The 17,867-nt window shown below is 66.8% G+C and overlaps 8 protein-coding genes across 8 annotated transcripts; 4 read left to right on the plus strand and 4 right to left on the minus strand.

Moving 5' to 3' along the window:
- Positions 1-6: 6 nt before the first annotated feature.
- On the plus strand, positions 7-3,651 carry FA09DRAFT_329522 (MCM-domain-containing protein). Its single transcript, XM_025742213.1, has 6 exons — positions 7-295; positions 351-552; positions 607-2,331; positions 2,385-2,478; positions 2,537-3,355; positions 3,413-3,651. The coding sequence occupies exons 1-6, from the start codon at positions 94-96 to the stop codon at positions 3,467-3,469; spliced, it is 3,099 nt and encodes a 1,032-aa protein (XP_025598745.1). The 5' UTR covers positions 7-93; the 3' UTR covers positions 3,470-3,651.
- Positions 3,652-4,386: 735 nt separating this feature from the next.
- Positions 4,387-6,623, plus strand: FA09DRAFT_317962 (mannose-6-phosphate isomerase). Its single transcript, XM_025740892.1, has 3 exons — positions 4,387-4,878; positions 5,086-5,359; positions 5,413-6,623. Exons 1-3 carry the CDS (start codon positions 4,657-4,659, stop codon positions 6,480-6,482), a joined length of 1,566 nt encoding a protein of 521 aa, XP_025598746.1. The 5' UTR covers positions 4,387-4,656; the 3' UTR covers positions 6,483-6,623.
- FA09DRAFT_329523 (ACBP-domain-containing protein) lies at positions 6,610-9,143 on the minus strand. Its single transcript, XM_025742214.1, has 7 exons — positions 8,861-9,143; positions 8,706-8,795; positions 8,497-8,510; positions 8,377-8,440; positions 8,232-8,304; positions 8,068-8,161; positions 6,610-8,005 (listed from the first exon to the last, which is right to left on the minus strand). The coding sequence occupies exons 1-7, from the start codon at positions 8,884-8,886 to the stop codon at positions 6,678-6,680; spliced, it is 1,689 nt and encodes a 562-aa protein (XP_025598747.1). The 5' UTR covers positions 8,887-9,143; the 3' UTR covers positions 6,610-6,677.
- Positions 9,144-9,748: 605 nt separating this feature from the next.
- FA09DRAFT_296778 (YjgF-like protein) lies at positions 9,749-10,879 on the minus strand (the record flags this gene model as incomplete). Its single annotated transcript, XM_025740183.1, has 4 exons — positions 9,749-9,853; positions 10,365-10,375; positions 10,430-10,460; positions 10,634-10,879. 4 exons carry the CDS (start codon positions 10,877-10,879, stop codon positions 9,749-9,751), a joined length of 393 nt encoding a protein of 130 aa, XP_025598748.1.
- Positions 10,880-11,194: 315 nt separating this feature from the next.
- Positions 11,195-12,235, plus strand: FA09DRAFT_360204 (hypothetical protein; the record flags this gene model as incomplete). The annotated part of the gene is made up of 4 exons (XM_025745203.1): positions 11,195-11,328; positions 11,417-11,496; positions 12,072-12,107; positions 12,168-12,235. The coding sequence occupies 4 exons, from the start codon at positions 11,195-11,197 to the stop codon at positions 12,233-12,235; spliced, it is 318 nt and encodes a 105-aa protein (XP_025598749.1).
- Positions 12,236-12,624: 389 nt separating this feature from the next.
- Positions 12,625-15,536, plus strand: FA09DRAFT_317972 (hypothetical protein). Its single transcript, XM_025740893.1, has 10 exons — positions 12,625-12,989; positions 13,228-13,556; positions 13,618-13,700; positions 13,757-13,800; positions 13,859-14,031; positions 14,084-14,282; positions 14,340-14,623; positions 14,682-14,762; positions 14,815-15,009; positions 15,064-15,536. The coding sequence occupies exons 1-10, from the start codon at positions 12,674-12,676 to the stop codon at positions 15,391-15,393; spliced, it is 2,034 nt and encodes a 677-aa protein (XP_025598750.1). The 5' UTR covers positions 12,625-12,673; the 3' UTR covers positions 15,394-15,536.
- Positions 15,537-15,984: 448 nt separating this feature from the next.
- FA09DRAFT_338337 (hypothetical protein) lies at positions 15,985-16,638 on the minus strand (the record flags this gene model as incomplete). The annotated part of the gene is made up of 3 exons (XM_025744091.1): positions 15,985-16,179; positions 16,275-16,430; positions 16,486-16,638. The coding sequence occupies 3 exons, from the start codon at positions 16,636-16,638 to the stop codon at positions 15,985-15,987; spliced, it is 504 nt and encodes a 167-aa protein (XP_025598751.1).
- A 75-nt stretch (positions 16,639-16,713) lies between these two features.
- Positions 16,714-17,854, minus strand: FA09DRAFT_338338 (hypothetical protein; the record flags this gene model as incomplete). The annotated part of the gene is made up of 2 exons (XM_025744092.1): positions 16,714-17,493; positions 17,687-17,854. Coding segments are annotated over 2 exons (948 nt in total), but the record flags the coding sequence as incomplete, so codon positions are not given.
- Between the last annotated feature and the right edge of the window lie 13 nt (positions 17,855-17,867).

The raw sequence follows: 17,867 nt of genomic DNA on the forward strand, positions 1-17,867 counted from the left end.
ATCCTTCCACCATCTCGAAGTCCTAACCGCAACACACCGCATCGACGTCTCACACCACGAGCATCTCAGCCCGCAGCTGCTCCACTGCCCAGCATGTCTTCTCCCGGCCGCGGCGACGCCGACATGCCCGAGGACGCCCGCACGCCGGCCGCCTCGGCGCAGACGCCCGCCTCGTCGGCCGCACGCACGCCCGGCGCCTTTTCCAGCCCGCTGCAGTTCCCGTCCAGCAGCCCGGCGAAGAGCACGGCCAGCACGGCACGGCCATCGGGCTCGCAGCGTGCGCCTGCATCGTCGCGTGAGTGATGGCTCTCCTCGCCAGCCAGCTCGTGCGACACTGACACCGAGCGCAGGCAACGGCCAGAGCTCGCCTCTGCACTTGCCCTCGTCGTCCGAGGCCGGCACGCCCCGTGCCAGCGCTCGTGCTGCCACCGGTGCTGCGGCGCGTGCGCAGGGTCGCAGCGGCGCCGGCCGCGGCGTGCCCTCGAGCAGCCTGCGCAGCGACGCCTCGTCAGACTTCCGTGGCGGCGGTGCCCGCGGCCTCTTCTTCGACGAGTGAGTAGCCCTGGTATTGCAGATGTCGATAGCGCTTGTTGACGCCTGCACCAGGTCGCCGCGCAGCAACCTCTCGACGCCGCGCGCACGGCGTGGTGAGATCCACTCGTCTGCGATCCTGGCCTCGCCTTCGGTCGTGCGCACAGCGCGCATGCCGGTGCGCAACGCAGGTGCCGCTTCGGCGCCTGGCTCAGACGTCAGCATGCACGCCAACTCCGACTTCACGCTGTCGCAAGCCGCTCCGACAACAGACGACGCAGCGCCGCCCGCGCAGGACGGCGAGCACAAGGTCATCTGGGGCACCGGCGTGGGCATCAGCGAGACGCTCACGGCGTGCCAGGAGTTCCTGCGGGGCTTCCGCCTCAAGTACCGCTGGGCAGCGGCAGCCGTGGCAGACAAGCAGGGCGACAGGTCGCGGCACATTCCCGAGGGGCGCACGGCCGAGCAGGGCGAGGCGCTCGTCTACCAGGGCTACATGCGGCGGATGCGCCTAACCGACCAGACGTCGCTCAACGTGCGTGTGTCCGACCTGGCTGCTTTCGGCCCGTCGCGCAAGCTGGCGCATTGGATCATTAAGTATCCCAGCGAGGTCGTCGCGATCTTCGACACGGTGCTCAAGGACGAGATGCTGGCGCTGGCCGAGCTCGACGAGCGCAGTGCGCGCGACGGCATGGACGGCGGCGCCGACATCGACATTGAGCGCATGCAGGGCATGACGTACAAGGTGCGGCCGTTCGGCCACGACACGGTCAACATGCGCGACCTCAATCCGGGCGACATCGACAAGCTCGTGACCGTGCGTGGCCTCGTGATCCGCTGCACGCCGATCATCCCGGACATGCGCAACGCGTTCTTCCGCTGCCTGGCGTGCAACCACACCATGTCCGTCGAGCTGGACCGCGGGCGCATCGCCGAGCCGGACCGCTGCCCGCGCGACGTGTGCGGCCAGCAGGGCACCATCGCGCTCATCCACAACCGCTGCGAGTTCGCCGACCGGCAGGTGATCCGCCTGCAGGAGACGCCCGACGCCGTGCCCGACGGCCAGACGCCGCACACCGTCACGCTCTGCGCGTACGACGAGCTGGTGGACGTCTCGAAGCCGGGCGACCGCGTCGAGATCACCGGCATCTTCCGCTCGCAGGCCGTGCGCGTGAACCCGCGCGCACGCACGCAGAAGAGCCTGTACAAGACGTTCCTCGACGTCATCCACGTCAAGCGCGGCAACGCTCGCCGCCTCGGCGTCGATGCCAGCACGCGCGACGAGAACGAGCGCGGCGACGGCCGCGGTGCCCAGTCGCTGGGCGTTGGTGGCGAGGAGGACGACGATGAGGACCTGGACACGCGCACGAGCGGCGCCTTTGACATTCCCACACGGCGCCAGACCACCGCCGGCGGCTCGCAGGGCGTCAGTGCCGCCGAGGAGCTGCAGGCCAAGCTGCGGAGCATCGCCGAGCGGCCCGACTGCTACGAGCTGCTGGCGCGCTCGCTGGCGCCGTCCATCTACGAGATGGACGACGTGAAGAAGGGCATCCTGCTGCAGCTCTTCGGCGGCACCAACAAGACGATCAGCTCCGGCGGCGGCCAGGGCGGCCCGCGCTACCGTGGCGACATCAACGTGCTGATGGTCGGCGACCCGGGAACGTCCAAGTCGCAGCTGCTGATGTACGTGCACAAGATCGCGCCGCGCGGCGTGTACGCCAGCGGCAAGGGCTCGAGTGCCGTGGGTCTCACGGCCTACGTGACGCGCGACCCGGACTCGAAGCAGCTGGTGCTGGAGAGGTGAGTCGCTCGTATCTGAGGGGTAAGAACGCGTGCTGACTGGACCCTCGCAGTGGTGCTCTTGTGCTGTCCGACGGCGGCGTGTGCTGCATCGACGAGTTCGACAAGATGTCGGATGCGACGCGCAGTGTGCTGCACGAAGTCATGGTGCGTGCTGTACATCGGCTCGCCGCGCCATGATGCTGACGCCCTACACGACGAGCAGGAGCAGCAGACCGTCTCGATTGCCAAGGCCGGCATCATCACGACGCTCAACGCACGCACGTCGGTGCTGGCTGCCGCCAACCCCGTCGGCTCGAAGTACAACGTCAAGCTGCCGATCACGCGCAACATCGACCTGCCGCCCACGCTCATCAGTCGTTTCGACCTCGTCTATCTCGTGCTGGACAAGGTCGACGAGGCGTCTGACCGGCGTCTCGCACGGCACTTGGTCGGTCTCTACCTCGAGGACGCGCCAAGCACTGGCGGCTCCGACATTCTGCCCATCGAGACGCTCACCGCCTACATTGGCTACGTGCGCAACCACGTGCAGCCCGTGCTCACCGAGGCGGCCGGTTCGGCGCTGGCGGAGCGCTACGTGGCGCTGCGCAAGGCCGGCGAGGACCCGCGCAGTGCCGAGCGCCGCATCACCGCCACGACGCGCCAGCTGGAGAGCATGATCCGTCTCTCCGAGGCGCACGCTCGCATGCGCTGGAGCGAGACGGTCGACGTTGAGGATGTCGAGGAGGCGTGTCGCCTCATCGCTGAGGCGACCAAGAGCTCAGCCACGGACCCCACGACGGGCCTCATCGATCTCGACCTCGTCAACACTGGCCGAGGCCTCGCAGGCCGCAAGATGGCGGGCGACCTGCGCCGCGAGACGCTGGCGCTGCTCGAGTCGATGGGCGGCGGCTCCGCAGACGGCAGTGTGCCGCCTCGCGCCGTGCGCTACGCCGATGTCGCAAAGGCACTGGCGGACCAGAGCACGTACGGCGCCGTCGACCCGACGGAACTGTACGACCTCATGCGCGCCCTGGACACTGAGGTGAGTCGCTCGACGATGAGGTATGCGCATGGCGGCCGGCTGATCTTCTCCTCGCAGGGCCTTGTCAAGCTTGCGGGCACGGGCGAGCGACGCACGGTGCGGCGCATTCTCTAGCCGCGAGCGTCCCCCTCTCTGTCCACGTCTCCCTGGCTTGCTCTCCGCGTCACGTTCCTTCCTCTTCCCGCGCCCGCTGCATGCGACTTGGGCGGCGCGATGTGCCACTGCCTGTCCTTGCTCTTGATGTACCGTTTCCGTCGTCTGCCCGAGGCTTTGCTATGTTATCTCATTCACCTGCGCTCCTGCTGCTGCAAGCTGATGAGTAGGCGGTACGAGGATGATGGACTGTGCATCTCGCTCCTGCGTCTCGAGCTCTGCGGCTTTCTCCCCTCCCTCCTGAAGAAGCGGCCAAGGACGGTCGTCGGGGCCAGCGCGGTGTCTATGGCGATGCGAGTTCATCCGCCTGCTGCCCTCGACCCTCTCCTAGCGGCTGATGATTCGGACTTGCGTCCGGACCGATGCGCAAATTCGGGCTCGGGACCGCTCCGCCGGGCGTTCTCCATCTCTCGGAGAAATGCGATGCGATGCGATGCGGGACGACGACGTCGAGGGCGCGCGGAAGCGGCGGCGGCGGCGAGAAGATCTGCGAGCACGCCGCAACTCCGCGCCCGGCACGGCGCCGAGGATGGCGGGAGCGCCGCTGCAAGGCACCGCGCCAGGGCGGCACGTATCGAGGGCAGGAACTGCCCGCTTGGGACATCTCAGCCAACACGCCGAGGTTGCACCCTCTCGCAGCAGCTGCAGCATGCAGGGAAGAGCTGCAGCGTCGCAGCGGCCGAGGCAGCGGCACGACGCCGGCGTTCTGCTGTCGGAACGGCGGCCGTCCCGCGGCGCGTGCGGCGGACTCGGGATGCTGCATGCGGCCTGCAGATGCTGGGGGCGAGGGCAAGATGCGGCAGCGCAGGAGAGGTTGGACGCGTGCCTCCACAGCAGCGGGCAGCTGCAGCAGCACAGCGGGCAGCGTCACATCCGACAGTCACACCCTCATCGCCTCGCTCGCCAGCCACAGCGCACGGCCAGTTGGCCCACCTCGCACTTCCCACATCGCCCTCTCTTCGCCTCGCAGCAGCGCACGCACGCCACCCGTCCACGCAAGCACAGATCCGGCCACGCACGGCTTCGTCAGGAGCAGGCCTGACGACCCGCCCGCTTGCCTCTTCTCCACCATTCCCACCACTCGCTCCTCCGCCGCCGCAGCGCACAGCCGGCTGCGCAGCGTCTCTGCCCACCTCACCCGCGACGCCATGCCGTCTGCCTCTTCCTCCTCTTCCTCGGGCGCATCGTCCTCGGCCAGCAAGGATCCGTACGGCCCGTACGGCCCCTTCGGCGCCGCATTTGAACTCAAGCCCGGCACGCAGCACTATGAGTGGGGCATGACGCGCGAGGATGGTGCGCTGGTGGCCAAGCTGGCAAGCGCTAGTGATCCGAAGGTGGAGAAGGCAAAGGAGGGCACCAAGTTTGCAGAGGTGAGTGACCAGCAGCGGGTGAAGGCAGGCGACAACACAGGCCGGTGAAGCTGCACAGCGAGGATTCGCAAGCTTCCTACGGCTTGCTAGCTTGCCTCTGAGACTTGCTGCTGCGGAGTGCTGCGGAGAAGCACCTCTTCGCCTTGTAGTCTCAGCCATTTCGCACCTCTTGTGTGCTCTGGTCCTCGTACTGACGCCTCGACTCAGCTCTGGATGGGCACGCATCCGACTGTTCCCTCTTCCATCATCCCGCCACCAAACAGCCCAACACCACCAGACGGCTCCCCCATTCAGCTCTCCTCCTACCTCGCCCGTCACCCCGCGCTGCTCGGCGCACGGCCGCGCTACTTCAAGCGTCCGGCCGGCGAGCTGCCGTTCTTGTTCAAGATCCTCAGCGTCGGCAAGGCGCTCAGCATCCAAGCGCATCCCGACAAGGAGCTCGGCAAGAAGCTGCACGGCGAGAAGCCGGATAGCTACAAGGGTGAGCTGGCCCGAATGACGTTGTGCAGCAATGGCGCTGACAAGTGCTGCCAGACGACAACCACAAGCCAGAGATGGCCATCGCCCTGACCGACTTCGAAGGCTTCTGCGGCTTCCGGCCACTCTCTGAGATGCACAAGTATCTCGATGCGGTGCCCGAGTTTGCACAGGTCGTCAATGCGCCCGTCGCATTCGTCTCCGAGCTGGCGTGGGCCAGCCAGCCATCGTCGGGCACGACGGACGAGGAGACGCGCTCGTGGGTGCGCGGCATCTTTGGGCGCCTGATGCGTGCGCAGAGCACGACGTACAAGACGGCCGTCATGCGTCTTGCCGCACGCTATCGCCAAGCACTGGACGATGGCAAGGCGTCCGAGCTGGAGGTCGAGGAGGACGTGGCGCGCCTCGTGGTGCGCCTCAACGAGCAGTACCCAGCAGACATCGGCGTGCTCTGCACCTTCGTCCTCAACGTCGTCCACCTCTCGCCCGGCCAGGCCATGTTCCTCGGCGCCAACGAGCCGCACGCCTACCTGCGCGGCGAGATTGTCGAGTGCATGGCTGCGTCCGACAATGTCGTGCGCGCCGGCCTGACGCCCAAGGAGCGAGACGTAGAGACGCTCGTGGAGATGCTCACGTACTCGACCGGCGGCGCGGAGAAGCAGCGCATGAGCGCCACTGCCTACACGCCGGCTGAGGACAGCGCCAATGCCGAGGCATACGCTTCGCCGAAGGAGAAGGAAGACGGCACGCCAGACGTCCCGACGCTTCTGTACGACCCGCCCATCGAGGAGTTCTCCGTTCTGCGCACCTGCCTGGCGCCCGGAGCAAGCGAGACGCAGAAGCCGCTCGACGGCCCTTCCATCCTGCTCGTCACGCAAGGCGCCAACGCCAAGCTCATCGCTCGCCCGCGTCCACTGCCGCAGGAGCAAGCGAACGGCTCGCGCAGCCGCAGCAACAGCGCGGCCAACGGCCACACGCTGGCGCCGGATGCGCCGCGCGAGTTTGAGGTCAAGCAGCCCGGGCACACGTACTTCGTGGGCGCGGGCTGCGAGGTGGAGCTGCGCAACGAGGGAGACGAGGAGCTTGTCGTTTTCCGCGCGTTCGTCGAGGTGCCGGCGGACGAATAGTCGCGGCCCCTCTCTCTTCCCTTCTAGTCACACACTTTCTCTGGCCGTCTTGTCCTCTTCTCTCTCCTAGTCTGGACACGCACCCCTTTTCCCTGTCACACACACACGCCTCACACATACAATCAGAGACCCTTTCTAGTGCTGTCGCCTCGGGTCCGTCGCAGTGAGAAGTGGGTGGGCATTGCACAGAGCACTCTAGGCAGCCACAGCCGTCGCCTCTCCCCTCTTCGTCTTCTGCGCCGGCAGCAGGGCCGCCGCAGCCCTTGGACGCCATCGCCGCATGAGCCGCAGCAGGAGCAGCGGGTCGCCGCGCCCTGTAAGCCGCTGCACGAAGAAGACGATGAGGGAGAAGAGCAATGCCAAGCTCGTCAGGTCGAGCGCCAGGCGAACCGAGAGGTTCAGCACCGCTGCAAGCAGACGCAGTGGTGCGCCGAGGCCGCCTTGGTTGGCTGCTCCACCGCTGTTGGTTGCGCCGTTGCCCCGACTTCCAGCGGAGGCAAGGTAGGAAGGCGCCGCGGTGCCGGTGCGTGAAGCGGCGCCGAGGCCGAGCAGCACGGCAATGTCATGCAGCGCGTCCGTCAGGGCGCCGTACGCCTTGCGCAGAGCTCCTCTCCGTCCGCCGTTCCCATCTGCAGCGCCTGCTCCGCTAGGGCCAAACAGCGCCGCAGAGAGACCGGAGCGGCGTGTCTCCTCGACGCGATTGAGCCGCTCGTGCAGCGCTGCCAGCGAGGCTTGGATGGACTGCAGCGCCGTGTCGACCTCTGCGCGCTGCGGCTGCACGGCTCCGCGATGCGAGGGAGCGCCGCCGGAGCGAGCGCCGATGGAGGAAGGCGCGCCAGGACGCACGCTGCCGGCGTGATGGTAGTAGTGCTGCTCGCTCGGCGGCGCGCGAGACGGCGGCACGGCAGAGTACATGCTCGTGCCTGCACCTCCGCCGCCCATAGACTCGGAAGGCGGCATACGAGGCGCATTGGGCGGCGCATACAGCCGGCCTTCGCCACCTGTCACTGAGCCCGGCCCGCGCGACCAGGACTGCGGCGTGGCGTAGCGCGGAGCCGGTGGGCCTGCGCCGGCGTAGTATTGCGCCGCACGAGGCGCTCCGCGTGGAGTGTTGATCGACGGCTGCTGGGAGCCGCGACGCTGTCGCTCCTCGCGCGCCGCCAAGGACTCGTCACTATCCTCGGAATCCGTCGCCAGTGGCGCAGGCGTGCGGCTCGCAGCTGATGGTGGTGCGCGCGGCACGCGGGAGGGCGGCACGGCGTACCGCTGCGGCAGCCCACCGCTCACTGAGCCACCCTGAGGCGTGCGTCGTCCGCCTGACCCGCCGCCGACTGATCGTCCGCCGCGTGTTGCCTGCGCTGAGGAAGGGCGAGACGCAGATGCAGACGCCATAGCTGGCGGCAGCTGCGCCACTGCATCCCGCTCATCCTCGCTGTCCGTCTCAGTGTCCGGCACGGGTATGGCAACGGGCGAGCGTGGCCTTGAGTCCGAGTCTGAGTCTGAGCCGGCGCGCGCCAGTGATGCTAGACACGCACTCCGCGTGAGCGTCATTCCACCGCTGCGACCCGCGCTGCATCGGACTCACCGCTCATGACTCGCTGCGCCACGTCTCCGCTATAGCTCTCCAGCTCTTCAATAAGCGCAATCGCCTGTGGCCGATCGGCAAACTTGCGCAGTGTCTGCGACCCACATCCCGCGCACATCAGCGGCCTGCACAGCGATACCTCCACGCTGCCAGCGCAGACTCACCCGCAGCATGCTCTCGACGTAGAGCTGCTTGGCGTCCTGGCTGCTCAAGCCGCGGCGCGATGACCAAGCGTCCCTGCAGAGCGGCAAAGGCAGCACGCATCAGCGTCTCGCAAGCCCGGCGTGGAGTGGGGACCCGGGGTCTCACCACTTGGCGCGCCCCAGCATGTCGAGCATGCCGGGCCGGCGAGACGTCACATCGCCCTCGGTCGCTGCGCAAGAGTCGTCAGAGCCTGCGAGGGCAAAACGATGCGGCGGAGAGACGCACCTTGCTTGTAGAGACTGCACAGCACAGACCATGCTCGTCAGCGACTTGGCTTACATCGCCTGCCTTCCTCCTCGAGGCGAGGTCGCACCCGGGCGCTCGCTTGGCCGACATGCAGCTCGCAGCTCGCAGGAGCGCCCAGCGCTGGCCCCTCTGCTCCGCGCGCGCCAGCCAGCAGTCCCCGCCCCGCCCGTCCAGAAGTCAGTACACACCTGTACAGCGCCAGCTTCTCTTCGTAGCTGGTCTGAATGGCGCCGGCCTTGGGCAGCGACTGGACGATGTCGACGGTGCGCTCGAAGAGCCTGCGCAGACCACAGGGGCATCAGCGCAAGACAGCGTGAAGAGACGGACAGCGATGGCCACGCACGCATCGATGACCTCGGCGGACGACATGGCTGCGATCGCACGCAGCTAGGGTCGCGAAGATGAGGCGTGTGCGCGGAGAGGCGAGGTGCGAGCGTCGGGGCGAGTGGACGAGAGCGCTGGACGGGGGTGTGAAGCCAATGGGCACAGCAAGGAGCGCGGGCGTGCAGCAGTGCTCGTCGCCGTCGTCGTCGTCGTCGCGCGAGAGAGAGAATGCGGGGAAAGGCGCACCGGCTGCGACCGGATCACTCGGGGCGGCGGCGAGCGGTGGGCTTCAGGGAGCGGGCCGTGGCCGGCGCGGCGGCGCGCGGCACAACACACGACACGCGCAAGCGAGGTGCGGGGCGCCTGCCTGCCGTGCTGACGCGCTGCCCGAGGCCGAGGCCAGCGGCCAGCGGAGCGCGTGAGTGCGCCGCCTCGAGCTGCGCCTGCCAGAGCTCAACACACTGACAGCAGCGACGGACAGCCTCGCGGCCCTGCTTCCTTCCCTCCAACTACGCCTCTGCAGCAGCGAGTGGGGCACGCAGAGAGAAGCACTGGAGGCGTCTGCATCGCTCAGCGCTGCGGCGCCTGCGGCCATGTGGTGATTGACAAGCACGTGCGCAAGCTTCCGCGCGCTCGTCGACCACGAGCTCAGCTCCAACGCCGAGGAAGTGAGGCAAGGCCAGCAAGACGGTGCTTAGCTGGTGCAAGAGGAAAGACATTGGCTGACAAGCAGCGAGGAGCGGCAGCTGATCGGACACGCAGCTCGAGAATGGCGTTGCAGCGGGGCCCCTCCGAGCGTCAGCAACGGGCAAGTCTCGGCTTTGTCTCTCTCTCCTCTGTTCGTCAATCGCAGCGCACAGCAGAGCTACTTCGGACGCGCTTTCATTCGTGCGCTGATCGCAGAACATTACGCCTCCGTGACGGCAGCGATGCACTCGATCTCGACGAGGGCATCCTTGGGCAGACGCGCCACCTCGACGGCCGAGCGCGCGGGCTTGTGCGGGGCGAAGAACTGCGCGAGCGAGGCGGAGAATGTCAGCTGCGGTGACGGAGAGGAGGTGTGGGCCAAAAGACGAGGCCTGCGACGGAGACGCAGCCGCGAGACTAGCGTTATGCGCGCCGGCTTCGGGCGCTGCGTCGCAAAGCTTGGTCGAGAGCACAACTGGCGGACACCGTACATCGCCGCCGCAAGCTTGCAGCCGAGCCAGCGATGTGTGCTAGAGCAATGTGGCAGCAGCGTGCAAGCAGCGTGCATGTGCCGGCCTGTGGCAGAGACGAAGCTCGCTCACACCTCGCCCGCTCGTGCTGGAGCGTCGCATCGTCCGCCGCCATGACGTTGCTGCGAAGCAGCATCAAGATGCGCCAGCGCAGCAGCCGTGATGTCGCCGAGAGCGATGCGAGCAAGCCTCTTGTGTGACGCCGTTCGCACGCTGCAGCGGGGGTGCACGCAGCTCGGCCCGATCTCGCACCTGCTCCCCAGAGCCAGCCGTCGGGCAAGCGCAAGTGAGACAGCGTGAACTCACCTCCTCGTAGACTGCAGCAACAGGTCAGCACGGGTACTGCTCAGCCACACACACGTCTCACTCACTGGTATTAACCTTAGCGAAGTCCCCCATGTCCTTCGAGCGAGATTGAAGAGCGTCGGCAAGCGGGACGAAGAGAGATGAGCGCTGCGAAACGCCTGAGACATGATGCGCTTGCGAGCGTCTCCAGGCCATCGCGCGACTCCTGGCCGCTATCTCTGCGGCCTCGCGCCGGAGTGATGGCGTTGGGGACTGCACGGCACGCTCACCTTGAGGAACACCGTCGTCTTCAGCACACTGGCCGTGCTCGCGCCGGCCGCCTCAACGACAGCCTTGAGGTTCTTGAGTGCCTGGCGCGTCTGCGCCTCGACGCCGCCTTCGACGATCTGCATCGTCGATGGCTCAAAGCCGATCGAGCCGCTCGAGTAGGCAATGCCGTTGTGCACGACGGCCTGCGAGTAAGGGCCGATGGCCGAGGGCGCGGACGAGGTGGAGACGACCTTGTAGACGGACATGTTGCGGCGGAGGAGGGGGCTGAGGAGAGTGGCGGGTCGGCGGAGGTGCGTTAGCATGGGATGGTAGTGGTCGAGAGGCAGGTTTGCGGAGAGGCAGCGAGCAGAGCGCCTGCCTGATGTCTCCTCGCGGCGCAGGAAGCTCGAGCTCGAAGCCTCTCGATCGAGCTCGGCCCAGCCTGGCTTGTGCGCTTGGGCAGCACGTGACGTCTCGCGCTCTTTGGCTGCGCAAGGCCCGGCTGAGCCAATTCTCCGCGCCTGCGCCTCGGGCTGCCTTCCCTCCACATCCCTCCCTCGTCGCGCATACAACTCCATACCATGTCCGGCAAGTCCTCCAACCTCACCTCCAAGATGGACAGCGACGTGCACCGCAGTGTCGCGGCCTTCGTGCAGGGCACCACGTCTGCTTCGGGCCAGCCGGCTCCGCAGGCGCAGGCATTCAGCTTCGATGGGTGCGTTTGGGCGCTCCCTTGTCCCTTGCGCGAATGCGAGGCCGAAGGGAAGGTGACGCTGACGCGCTGCACTGCGATGGATGTGTAGCGAGAGAGGTGCGGGATCGGCAAAACTCTGCAAGCACCTGCCCGGCGGACAGACGGAGTGCACGCAGATCGCAATGGAGGGTGAGTATCGCGCGACGGAGCGAGGGCCTCAGATGGGATTGGTACGTGGCTGAGCGCCGCTAAGCGGTATACGCGGACGGGTACAGAAGAATGGAACGTACAGGGAGCCTCGAGTTTCCAGTAGAGCCTGGATGAGGGCGCTGCTTTGTCTCGCCGCTCGGGCCATACGCGGAATTAGCGGCAGGCTTCAGGACAGGGCTGCTGAAGGTGCAGAGCGCGCGAGCAATGCCGAAGCTTCTCTGGCGCCTGCGGTGTCACTGCAAGCGAGAACATTTTTGGGGTAGAGTCTACCGGGTCGCGCTGCGGCAGCAGCAGGTGGGCTCGTGCCGGCCACGCTCCGTGGCATCATCAGCACGCGCAGCTCGACGAGCTTGCGTGTCGCTCTACTCAGCGTGCTGTACTAGGCGTGCGGGTGCCGCTGCAGCTTTGTCTGCATGCCCCAGGGCTCGTCTAGTCTCGTAGTCTGCGGCGGCAGGGGGCGAGTAGCTTGCTCGACATCTCTGCGCCTCGAAGCCTCGCGCCGTGCAAGCTGCCTGCCTGTCGCCTAGCCGCTGACACGCCTTGCTTGCCCATAGCCAAGGATCTCTTCGCGCAGATGCAACATCTCGGCTGTGCGTCCTCTCCCTCTCTCCCTCCCTGCCCACTTGTCGCTGACGCGCCTGCCGCACAAGTCTTCTGCCAGCTGCCGCAAGATCCGCGCCTGACGCACATCCAGTGCCGCCGGTTGCCATCAGAGTAGCCGCAAGTAGGACAGGCGGGGGCTGTATGTAGTATGGCAAAGATGGCAATCGATAATGAAAGCTCTCGCTATGGGGTGCTCGAGCGGCATCGTGTCGCAACTGCATGTGAAGAGGAGCCAGTAGCAGCTCTGCGCGCTTCAGACGCCGGAGGAGCTTCGAGCTGTCGAAGGGCGTGAGCGGAGGGGTTGGAGCTGCGACATCCGCATAGGCGTCTCGCTGCGGAATGCAAGCGAGGCGTCTTCCGTGCCCGCAGCCTTGCTCGCCAGCCTCGTGAGGAGCCTCTCGGCGCGGTGCAGGAGTGGAGTGAGGTGGGCCGTGGGCGGCGCGCCCCGCGGGAAAACTCGCACAGCGCGCGAGGGCCGCACCGAGCGCTCCTTCCTTCTCTCCACGACTCTTCTCCCGCCCGCGTCGTCCCTGCCCCGCTCAGTCGAGGCACCATGACGACGACTCGTCGTCTCCCCTCGCGCTCGCCCACGCCCGAAGATCCCGCCATCCTGGCCTTTCTCGCACGCGCCAAAGCGTCCGCCGCGCCGCTTTCCGCCGCAGACGAAGCAGCGCGTGCCGCGCGTCTCGCCGCGGGCGGAGCGACGCAGGTGCGCAGCCGCTTTGAGCGCGAGCGGGATGAGGCCGCCAGAAGGAAGAAGGAGGAGGAGGAGAGGGCGGCGCTGGCGTATAGGGAACTGCTGAGGGACATGGAGGGAGAGGAGGAGGTGAGGGAGAAGAAGAAGCAGGTCGGCTTCGTGCGCGCGGGCGGTGAGTAGACCAGAGCAACGCATGGGAAAGGCGAGAGGCGACGGGGCCGCAGCTGCAGGCTGCTGAACTGGCGTTAAAGCACTGAGTGGGACAGAAAGGAGTCTTTGTGAGGCGAGACGATGGCGATTGGGGGAGGGGGGGGGGCTGCTAGCGTCTCCTCTCTCAGGGGCACTGGCTCCATCGCCGTCTGGGCCAGCGCCACCGCACACATCAAACATGGCTCATGTCCTCCTCACAGGCGTCGCCTATGCCCCCACCGCCCGTGCTCCAGCCGCACGAGCGCCCTCCCCACCCCGTGTGCCCGCTTCAGCCCGCAGCGGCATCGGCTCGAGCTCGAGCGGCGGCGGCAGCGGCATCGGCATGCGTCGCGCGTTCGGCGATGACGATGAGGAAGAAGAGGCAATGGCACCGCCGCGCGGAGGCCTGGGCGTCGCGAGAGGCTTGGCACCTGGCCTGGCGGGCCGGAATCCGGCGGCGGCGTTTGTGAGACCTGCGGTGCAGGCGCAGCAGACGGAGAAGAGAGGTGGGATTGGAGGGGCGGCGTTTGGGGAGGAGCGTGTTGAGGATGTGAGTCTGCAGAGTGCTAGCTGTAGGGCGGTCGATACTGATCGGCTGCTCTGGACGTCAGACTGCTGCATCAGGCTCGAGACGCAGAGAGCCGCCGGGCAAGAAGCGGCGCGTGATGGAGGACTTCGCTGGCGAGCTGGCGCGGTGAGTCGCGCAGCGCTGCTGTCAATTTGCAGCAGAAGCTGACGGTGGCGAGACAGAGATCAAGCCGCTCGCGAGACGCGCATCAAGGAGCGTCTGGGCGGTGAGTCTCCCCGAAGTCGACTACGACTCGGCAGACTCTGATGCAGGCCTGCGCGCAGACAACACATCAGTCTCAGCCGTGCTGGCGCAAGAGACGGCGCCCCGAAGCGGCAGCCACAGCACGGGCGACCACAACTCCACAAACGTCTGTGTGCTCAATTTGCCCGGCGACGTGACCGAGGCCGAGCTGGGGCGCCACTTTGCGCGCTACGGCGACGTCGCTACCGTCAAGGTGAGCTTTCCATCTCAGCCCGCTCGACGCATGGCTGAGCGAAGCGGCGCAGATCATGTATCCGCGCGATCATCGACCCGACATGGGCGCCGGCGCACTCAAGGGCCTCGTAGGCTTCGTGAGCTTTATGCGTCGCGAGGACGCAGAGTATGCGATGCAGCATGCCGACGGGGCAAAGTGGGAGTCAAACGGCGCTACGCTGTCCACTAGCTGGGGCAAGGGGATGCCAAAGCCGGCGCGAGCACTTTATCGTACGTTGCAGAGCCAGCATAGATGTGTGACGTGGCAGCTGACGCGATGATGGACAGCGCAATCAAGCTTCGCAAAGCAAGAACGTCGGCGCGGCACCTCTCCCGTCCGTCTGCGTCCTCGCTCTCCCGAAGGCGGCCCTCGTCCTCATCGCCGCACGCGCGGGCGCAGTACGAGTCCCTGCAGTGTCCTCCGCGAGCGGCTCGAGATCTACGATGCGCCGCTGCTGCGCACCATGCAAGAGATTGCACCGCATGCGAGAGAGTACGGCGATAAGTTCCTCAACGTCGTCCGGGATCGTGAGCGCGCGAATCCGCGCTTTGAGTTCTTGCGCGATGAGAACGTGAGTGCGAGGTCGTGCGGTGGGATGGAGGAGGGCATTGCTGATGACTTGAGAACAGCTGCCTTCCTATCAGTACTTCGCCTCGCTCGTCGATCCGACTTACATCCCACACATCGAAGCACCGCCCTTCAGCGACGAGGTGAGTTGCTCGCCCCGTTTCGCGTCGCACGCGGCTGACACGGGTTTTCCAGGGCTATGCATCGCTCTACTCGAGCGACTCGGAGGAGGAAGCCGAGGCCGAGAACATGCGCAATCGCCGCGGCGACGAGCTGTCGCCTGCTGCTCGTCGACGCTTCGAGGCGATGCTGCGAGGCATTACGCCGCGGCGAGAGCGCATCGCTCGCGCTATGGCGTTTGCCATCGAGCGGGGACATGCTTCCGAGACGGTGAGCACTCTCTCCCGACGCCTAGCGCCAGAGCCCACTGACACTCGCACTCAGATCTCCGAGATCCTCGTCGCCTCACTCCTGCAGCCCTCAACGCCTCTAGCTCGCAAGCTAGCCCGTCTTCACGTCGTCTCCGACATCCTGCACAACAGTGCCGCCCCACTGCCGCACGCGTGGAAGTACCGTGCAGCGCTCGAGGCTCGTTTGCCGACGGTGATGCGGCATTTCGCCGACGTGGCGCGCAGCCTGGGCGGACGACTGAGGCAGGAGGCGGCGAGGGCGGGAGTCAGGGTCGTCCTGGATGCATGGGATGAGTGGCTTGTCTACCCGAAGGAGACGATTGATGAGTGGCGCCGCTTGCTCGACGGCGGCGCGGAGAGCTAGCAATGCCGATGCGTCCGCTGCAAAAGTGCCAAGCTCGAAGACTCGGCGTGCGCGGCGAAAGGCAGCGATCCTTTCGCGCCTCTGCAGCTCTCGATCACACAAGTCAGACGAAAGATGTAAGGGGGGCTGCAGCGCAAAGGCATGCATTGGGGAACGGAACGTGCGCGCGACCACGAAACGGTCAGCGCGGCTTAAGGAGGGGAAATGACAGTCGGGGAAGGGGAGAGAGGGGAGGGAGGGGAGGGGGGGGGGGGGGGGGGGGGGGGGGGGGGGGGGGGGGGGGGGGGGGGGGGGGGGGGGGGGGGGGGGGGGGGGGGGGGGGGGGGGGGGGGGTCGTGAGTGAAAGGTGGTTGGTGAAAGGTGGCGGTGATGAAGATGGCGGCGGACGAGGGTGGCTGTCGAGGTGGCGGTGAGGACAAGGTGAGGACGAGGGCGGGGTCAGAGGAGGGGCGAAGGCGGAGGGCGAAGGACGGACGAAGAGCGGAGGGCGAGCGGGCGGGGGCGAGCGAAAGGACGAGGAGCGAGAGAGGAGCGAGGGAGGAGCGCAAAGAGGAGAGGTGGTCCGAGAGGGCGAGGGCAGCGGCGGGCTACTCAGAGTGGTCGGGTGAGTTGGTAGTCGAGCCACTCCTTGAACTTGCCGCGCGCCGCGAGATCGTCGTCGAGTGCGCGCCGGGGCACCGCGTTAGGGTTGGGCGGTGCCTGCTGGCCGTCGACAATCTGGGCTGGGTGCAGGCCTATCTTCTCCTTGAGCCAGTGGCCGAGGCCGCGGGCCATAAGCTCGTCGGCCTGTGAGCGCGATGCGTCAGAAACGTCAAGAGGATGCTAGCGCGCCTAGCTCACCACCTCGCAAACGGTTAAGCACCGCCTCACGCGCTACGCACCTGGGCCGCCTCGCGAGCTCCCAGGTCCTCGATGTCGCGGCCGCCGAGGCGCAGCCTGGCGCGGCCGCCGCGGGCAGGCGCCGGCTCCTCCTCCTCCTTGTTCTTCTTGGGCTTCTTGGACTTGCTCTTGCTCTTGCGTGCCTCGAGCTCGCTGGCCTGGAGCACCCGAGTGTGTCAGTGATGGCGCAGGCCCGCCGGGCGCGCAACTCACCTCGTCGGCGGCGGAGCGAATGAAGACGTAGCCGTGCTCGTCCATCCAGTGCTTGAGACCGCGCTCGGACTGCTCGGCCTGGTCTGCCGAGCGGGCGATGATGTAGCCGTGGTCATTCAGCTTCTTCTCGATGTGCTGGCCGGCCTTGTGCATGGCGTCGAAGATGTCGCGCTCCTCCTGCTCGGCCTGGTCTGCCGAGCGGGCGTCGATGTCGCGCCCGGTGTTGCGCTACTTCGTCTTGTGGCCGAACACGCTGCCGGCCATGGTCTTCTTGTTGACGCCGCGCTCGAGAAGCTCCGCGTCGGCGTCGCGGCGGATGGGGCCGATGTCCTGCGGCGCGGCGTCAGCCGAGCCCGCTCGATAGGCGCTGCCGCCGTCGCTGCTCTTGTCCTTCTTGCCCTTGCCCTTTCCCTTGATCAAGTTCGAGAGCTTGGCGCCGAGCTTTCTCACCTCGAGGTCGTCGCGCTGGATCTGCTGCACCTGGCCGTGCGGCTCGCCGATGGTCTCGAGCTCCTCGTCGTGGTGGAAGATGTCGCGGAAGCCGCGCGCGCCGAGGAGGTCCGCGTCGCGGCTGTACATGACCGAGGTGGGCGCCATGTCGACGTCGATGAGGTTGCGGGCGGCGAGCTCGTCCTCATCTGAACGGCGAGAGGGGTAAATGCCGTGCTTAGGCAGGACAACCTTCAAGTTCGCCACCACCGCCTTGCCGATCTTCTTCCCCACGGTGCCGCGCTCCTCCAGCTCGCCTGCAGGCTCGCCTTCATCGGAGCGGCGCGACGGGTAGACGCCACGGAAGGGCAGCTCATACTTGAGCTTGGCCACCACCTTCTTGCCAATGTACTTACCGACACCGCGCGCCTCGACGTCTCCGAGCGAGTGCGAGTCAGCGTCCACGGAGCGGCGCCACTTTGCGTCGGGGTTCTTCGGGCCCTTCTGGCCGTCGACGAGCGTGCCGTAGTCCATGTGCGTCTTGACCCAGTGGCCGAGACCGCGTGCGTCGAGCTCATCCTGTGCAGGTCGTAGCGTCAGCAAGGGCATTCCTCACCGGCCGTCCAGCCAGCGTCCGAGGCCCACGCGCCTCATCCTCGGTCTGCTGCTCAAACCGGCGAGAAGGAGAAGGGTGCACTCCGTAAGTGGGGAGCACCTTCTTGAGCTTCGCCACCACCTTCTTGCCAATCCACTTGCCCACCTTGCCACGTACCTCGAGGGAGCGCTGCAGCGCCTCTGCCTCCAGTCCGCGGGCCTCGAAGTCGCCGGCCTCCGAGAGGCTGCGGCGGACGGGGTGCGAGTTGCCGTTGTCGTCGTACTGAGTTGGGATGAAGTGCGACTTGACCCAGTGGCCGAGGCCGCGCGCCGCGAGCTCGTAGGCCTGTGGAGGAAGA

The sequence above is a fragment of the Tilletiopsis washingtonensis genome (assembly GCF_003144115.1).
Source record: "Tilletiopsis washingtonensis strain MCA 4186 unplaced genomic scaffold FA09scaffold_9, whole genome shotgun sequence".
NCBI classification, from domain to species: Eukaryota; Fungi; Basidiomycota; class Exobasidiomycetes; order Entylomatales; genus Tilletiopsis; species Tilletiopsis washingtonensis.

Coding starts and splice junctions, on each gene's coding strand:
- FA09DRAFT_329522 (XM_025742213.1), top strand. CDS start 94: ATGTCTTCTCCCGGCCGCGGCGACGCCGACATGCCCGAGGACGCCCGC. Junction 553..606: donor CGCGGCCTCTTCTTCGACGA/GTGAGTAGCCCT, acceptor CGCCTGCACCAG/GTCGCCGCGCAGCAACCTCT. Junction 2,332..2,384: donor AAGCAGCTGGTGCTGGAGAG/GTGAGTCGCTCG, acceptor GGACCCTCGCAG/TGGTGCTCTTGTGCTGTCCG.
- FA09DRAFT_317962 (XM_025740892.1), top strand. CDS start 4,657: ATGCCGTCTGCCTCTTCCTCCTCTTCCTCGGGCGCATCGTCCTCGGCC. Junction 4,879..5,085: donor AGGGCACCAAGTTTGCAGAG/GTGAGTGACCAG, acceptor GCCTCGACTCAG/CTCTGGATGGGCACGCATCC. Junction 5,360..5,412: donor GAAGCCGGATAGCTACAAGG/GTGAGCTGGCCC, acceptor AAGTGCTGCCAG/ACGACAACCACAAGCCAGAG.
- FA09DRAFT_329523 (XM_025742214.1), bottom strand. CDS start 8,886: ATGTCGTCCGCCGAGGTCATCGATGC. Junction 8,305..8,376: donor ATGCTGGGGCGCGCCAAGTG/GTGAGACCCCGG, acceptor GCCGCTCTGCAG/GGACGCTTGGTCATCGCGCC. Junction 8,006..8,067: donor GGCGCAGCGAGTCATGAGCG/GTGAGTCCGATG, acceptor GTGCGTGTCTAG/CATCACTGGCGCGCGCCGGC.
- FA09DRAFT_317972 (XM_025740893.1), top strand. CDS start 12,674: ATGACGACGACTCGTCGTCTCCCCTCGCGCTCGCCCACGCCCGAAGAT. Junction 12,990..13,227: donor CGGCTTCGTGCGCGCGGGCG/GTGAGTAGACCA, acceptor TCCTCCTCACAG/GCGTCGCCTATGCCCCCACC. Junction 13,801..13,858: donor CATCAAGGAGCGTCTGGGCG/GTGAGTCTCCCC, acceptor GCCTGCGCGCAG/ACAACACATCAGTCTCAGCC.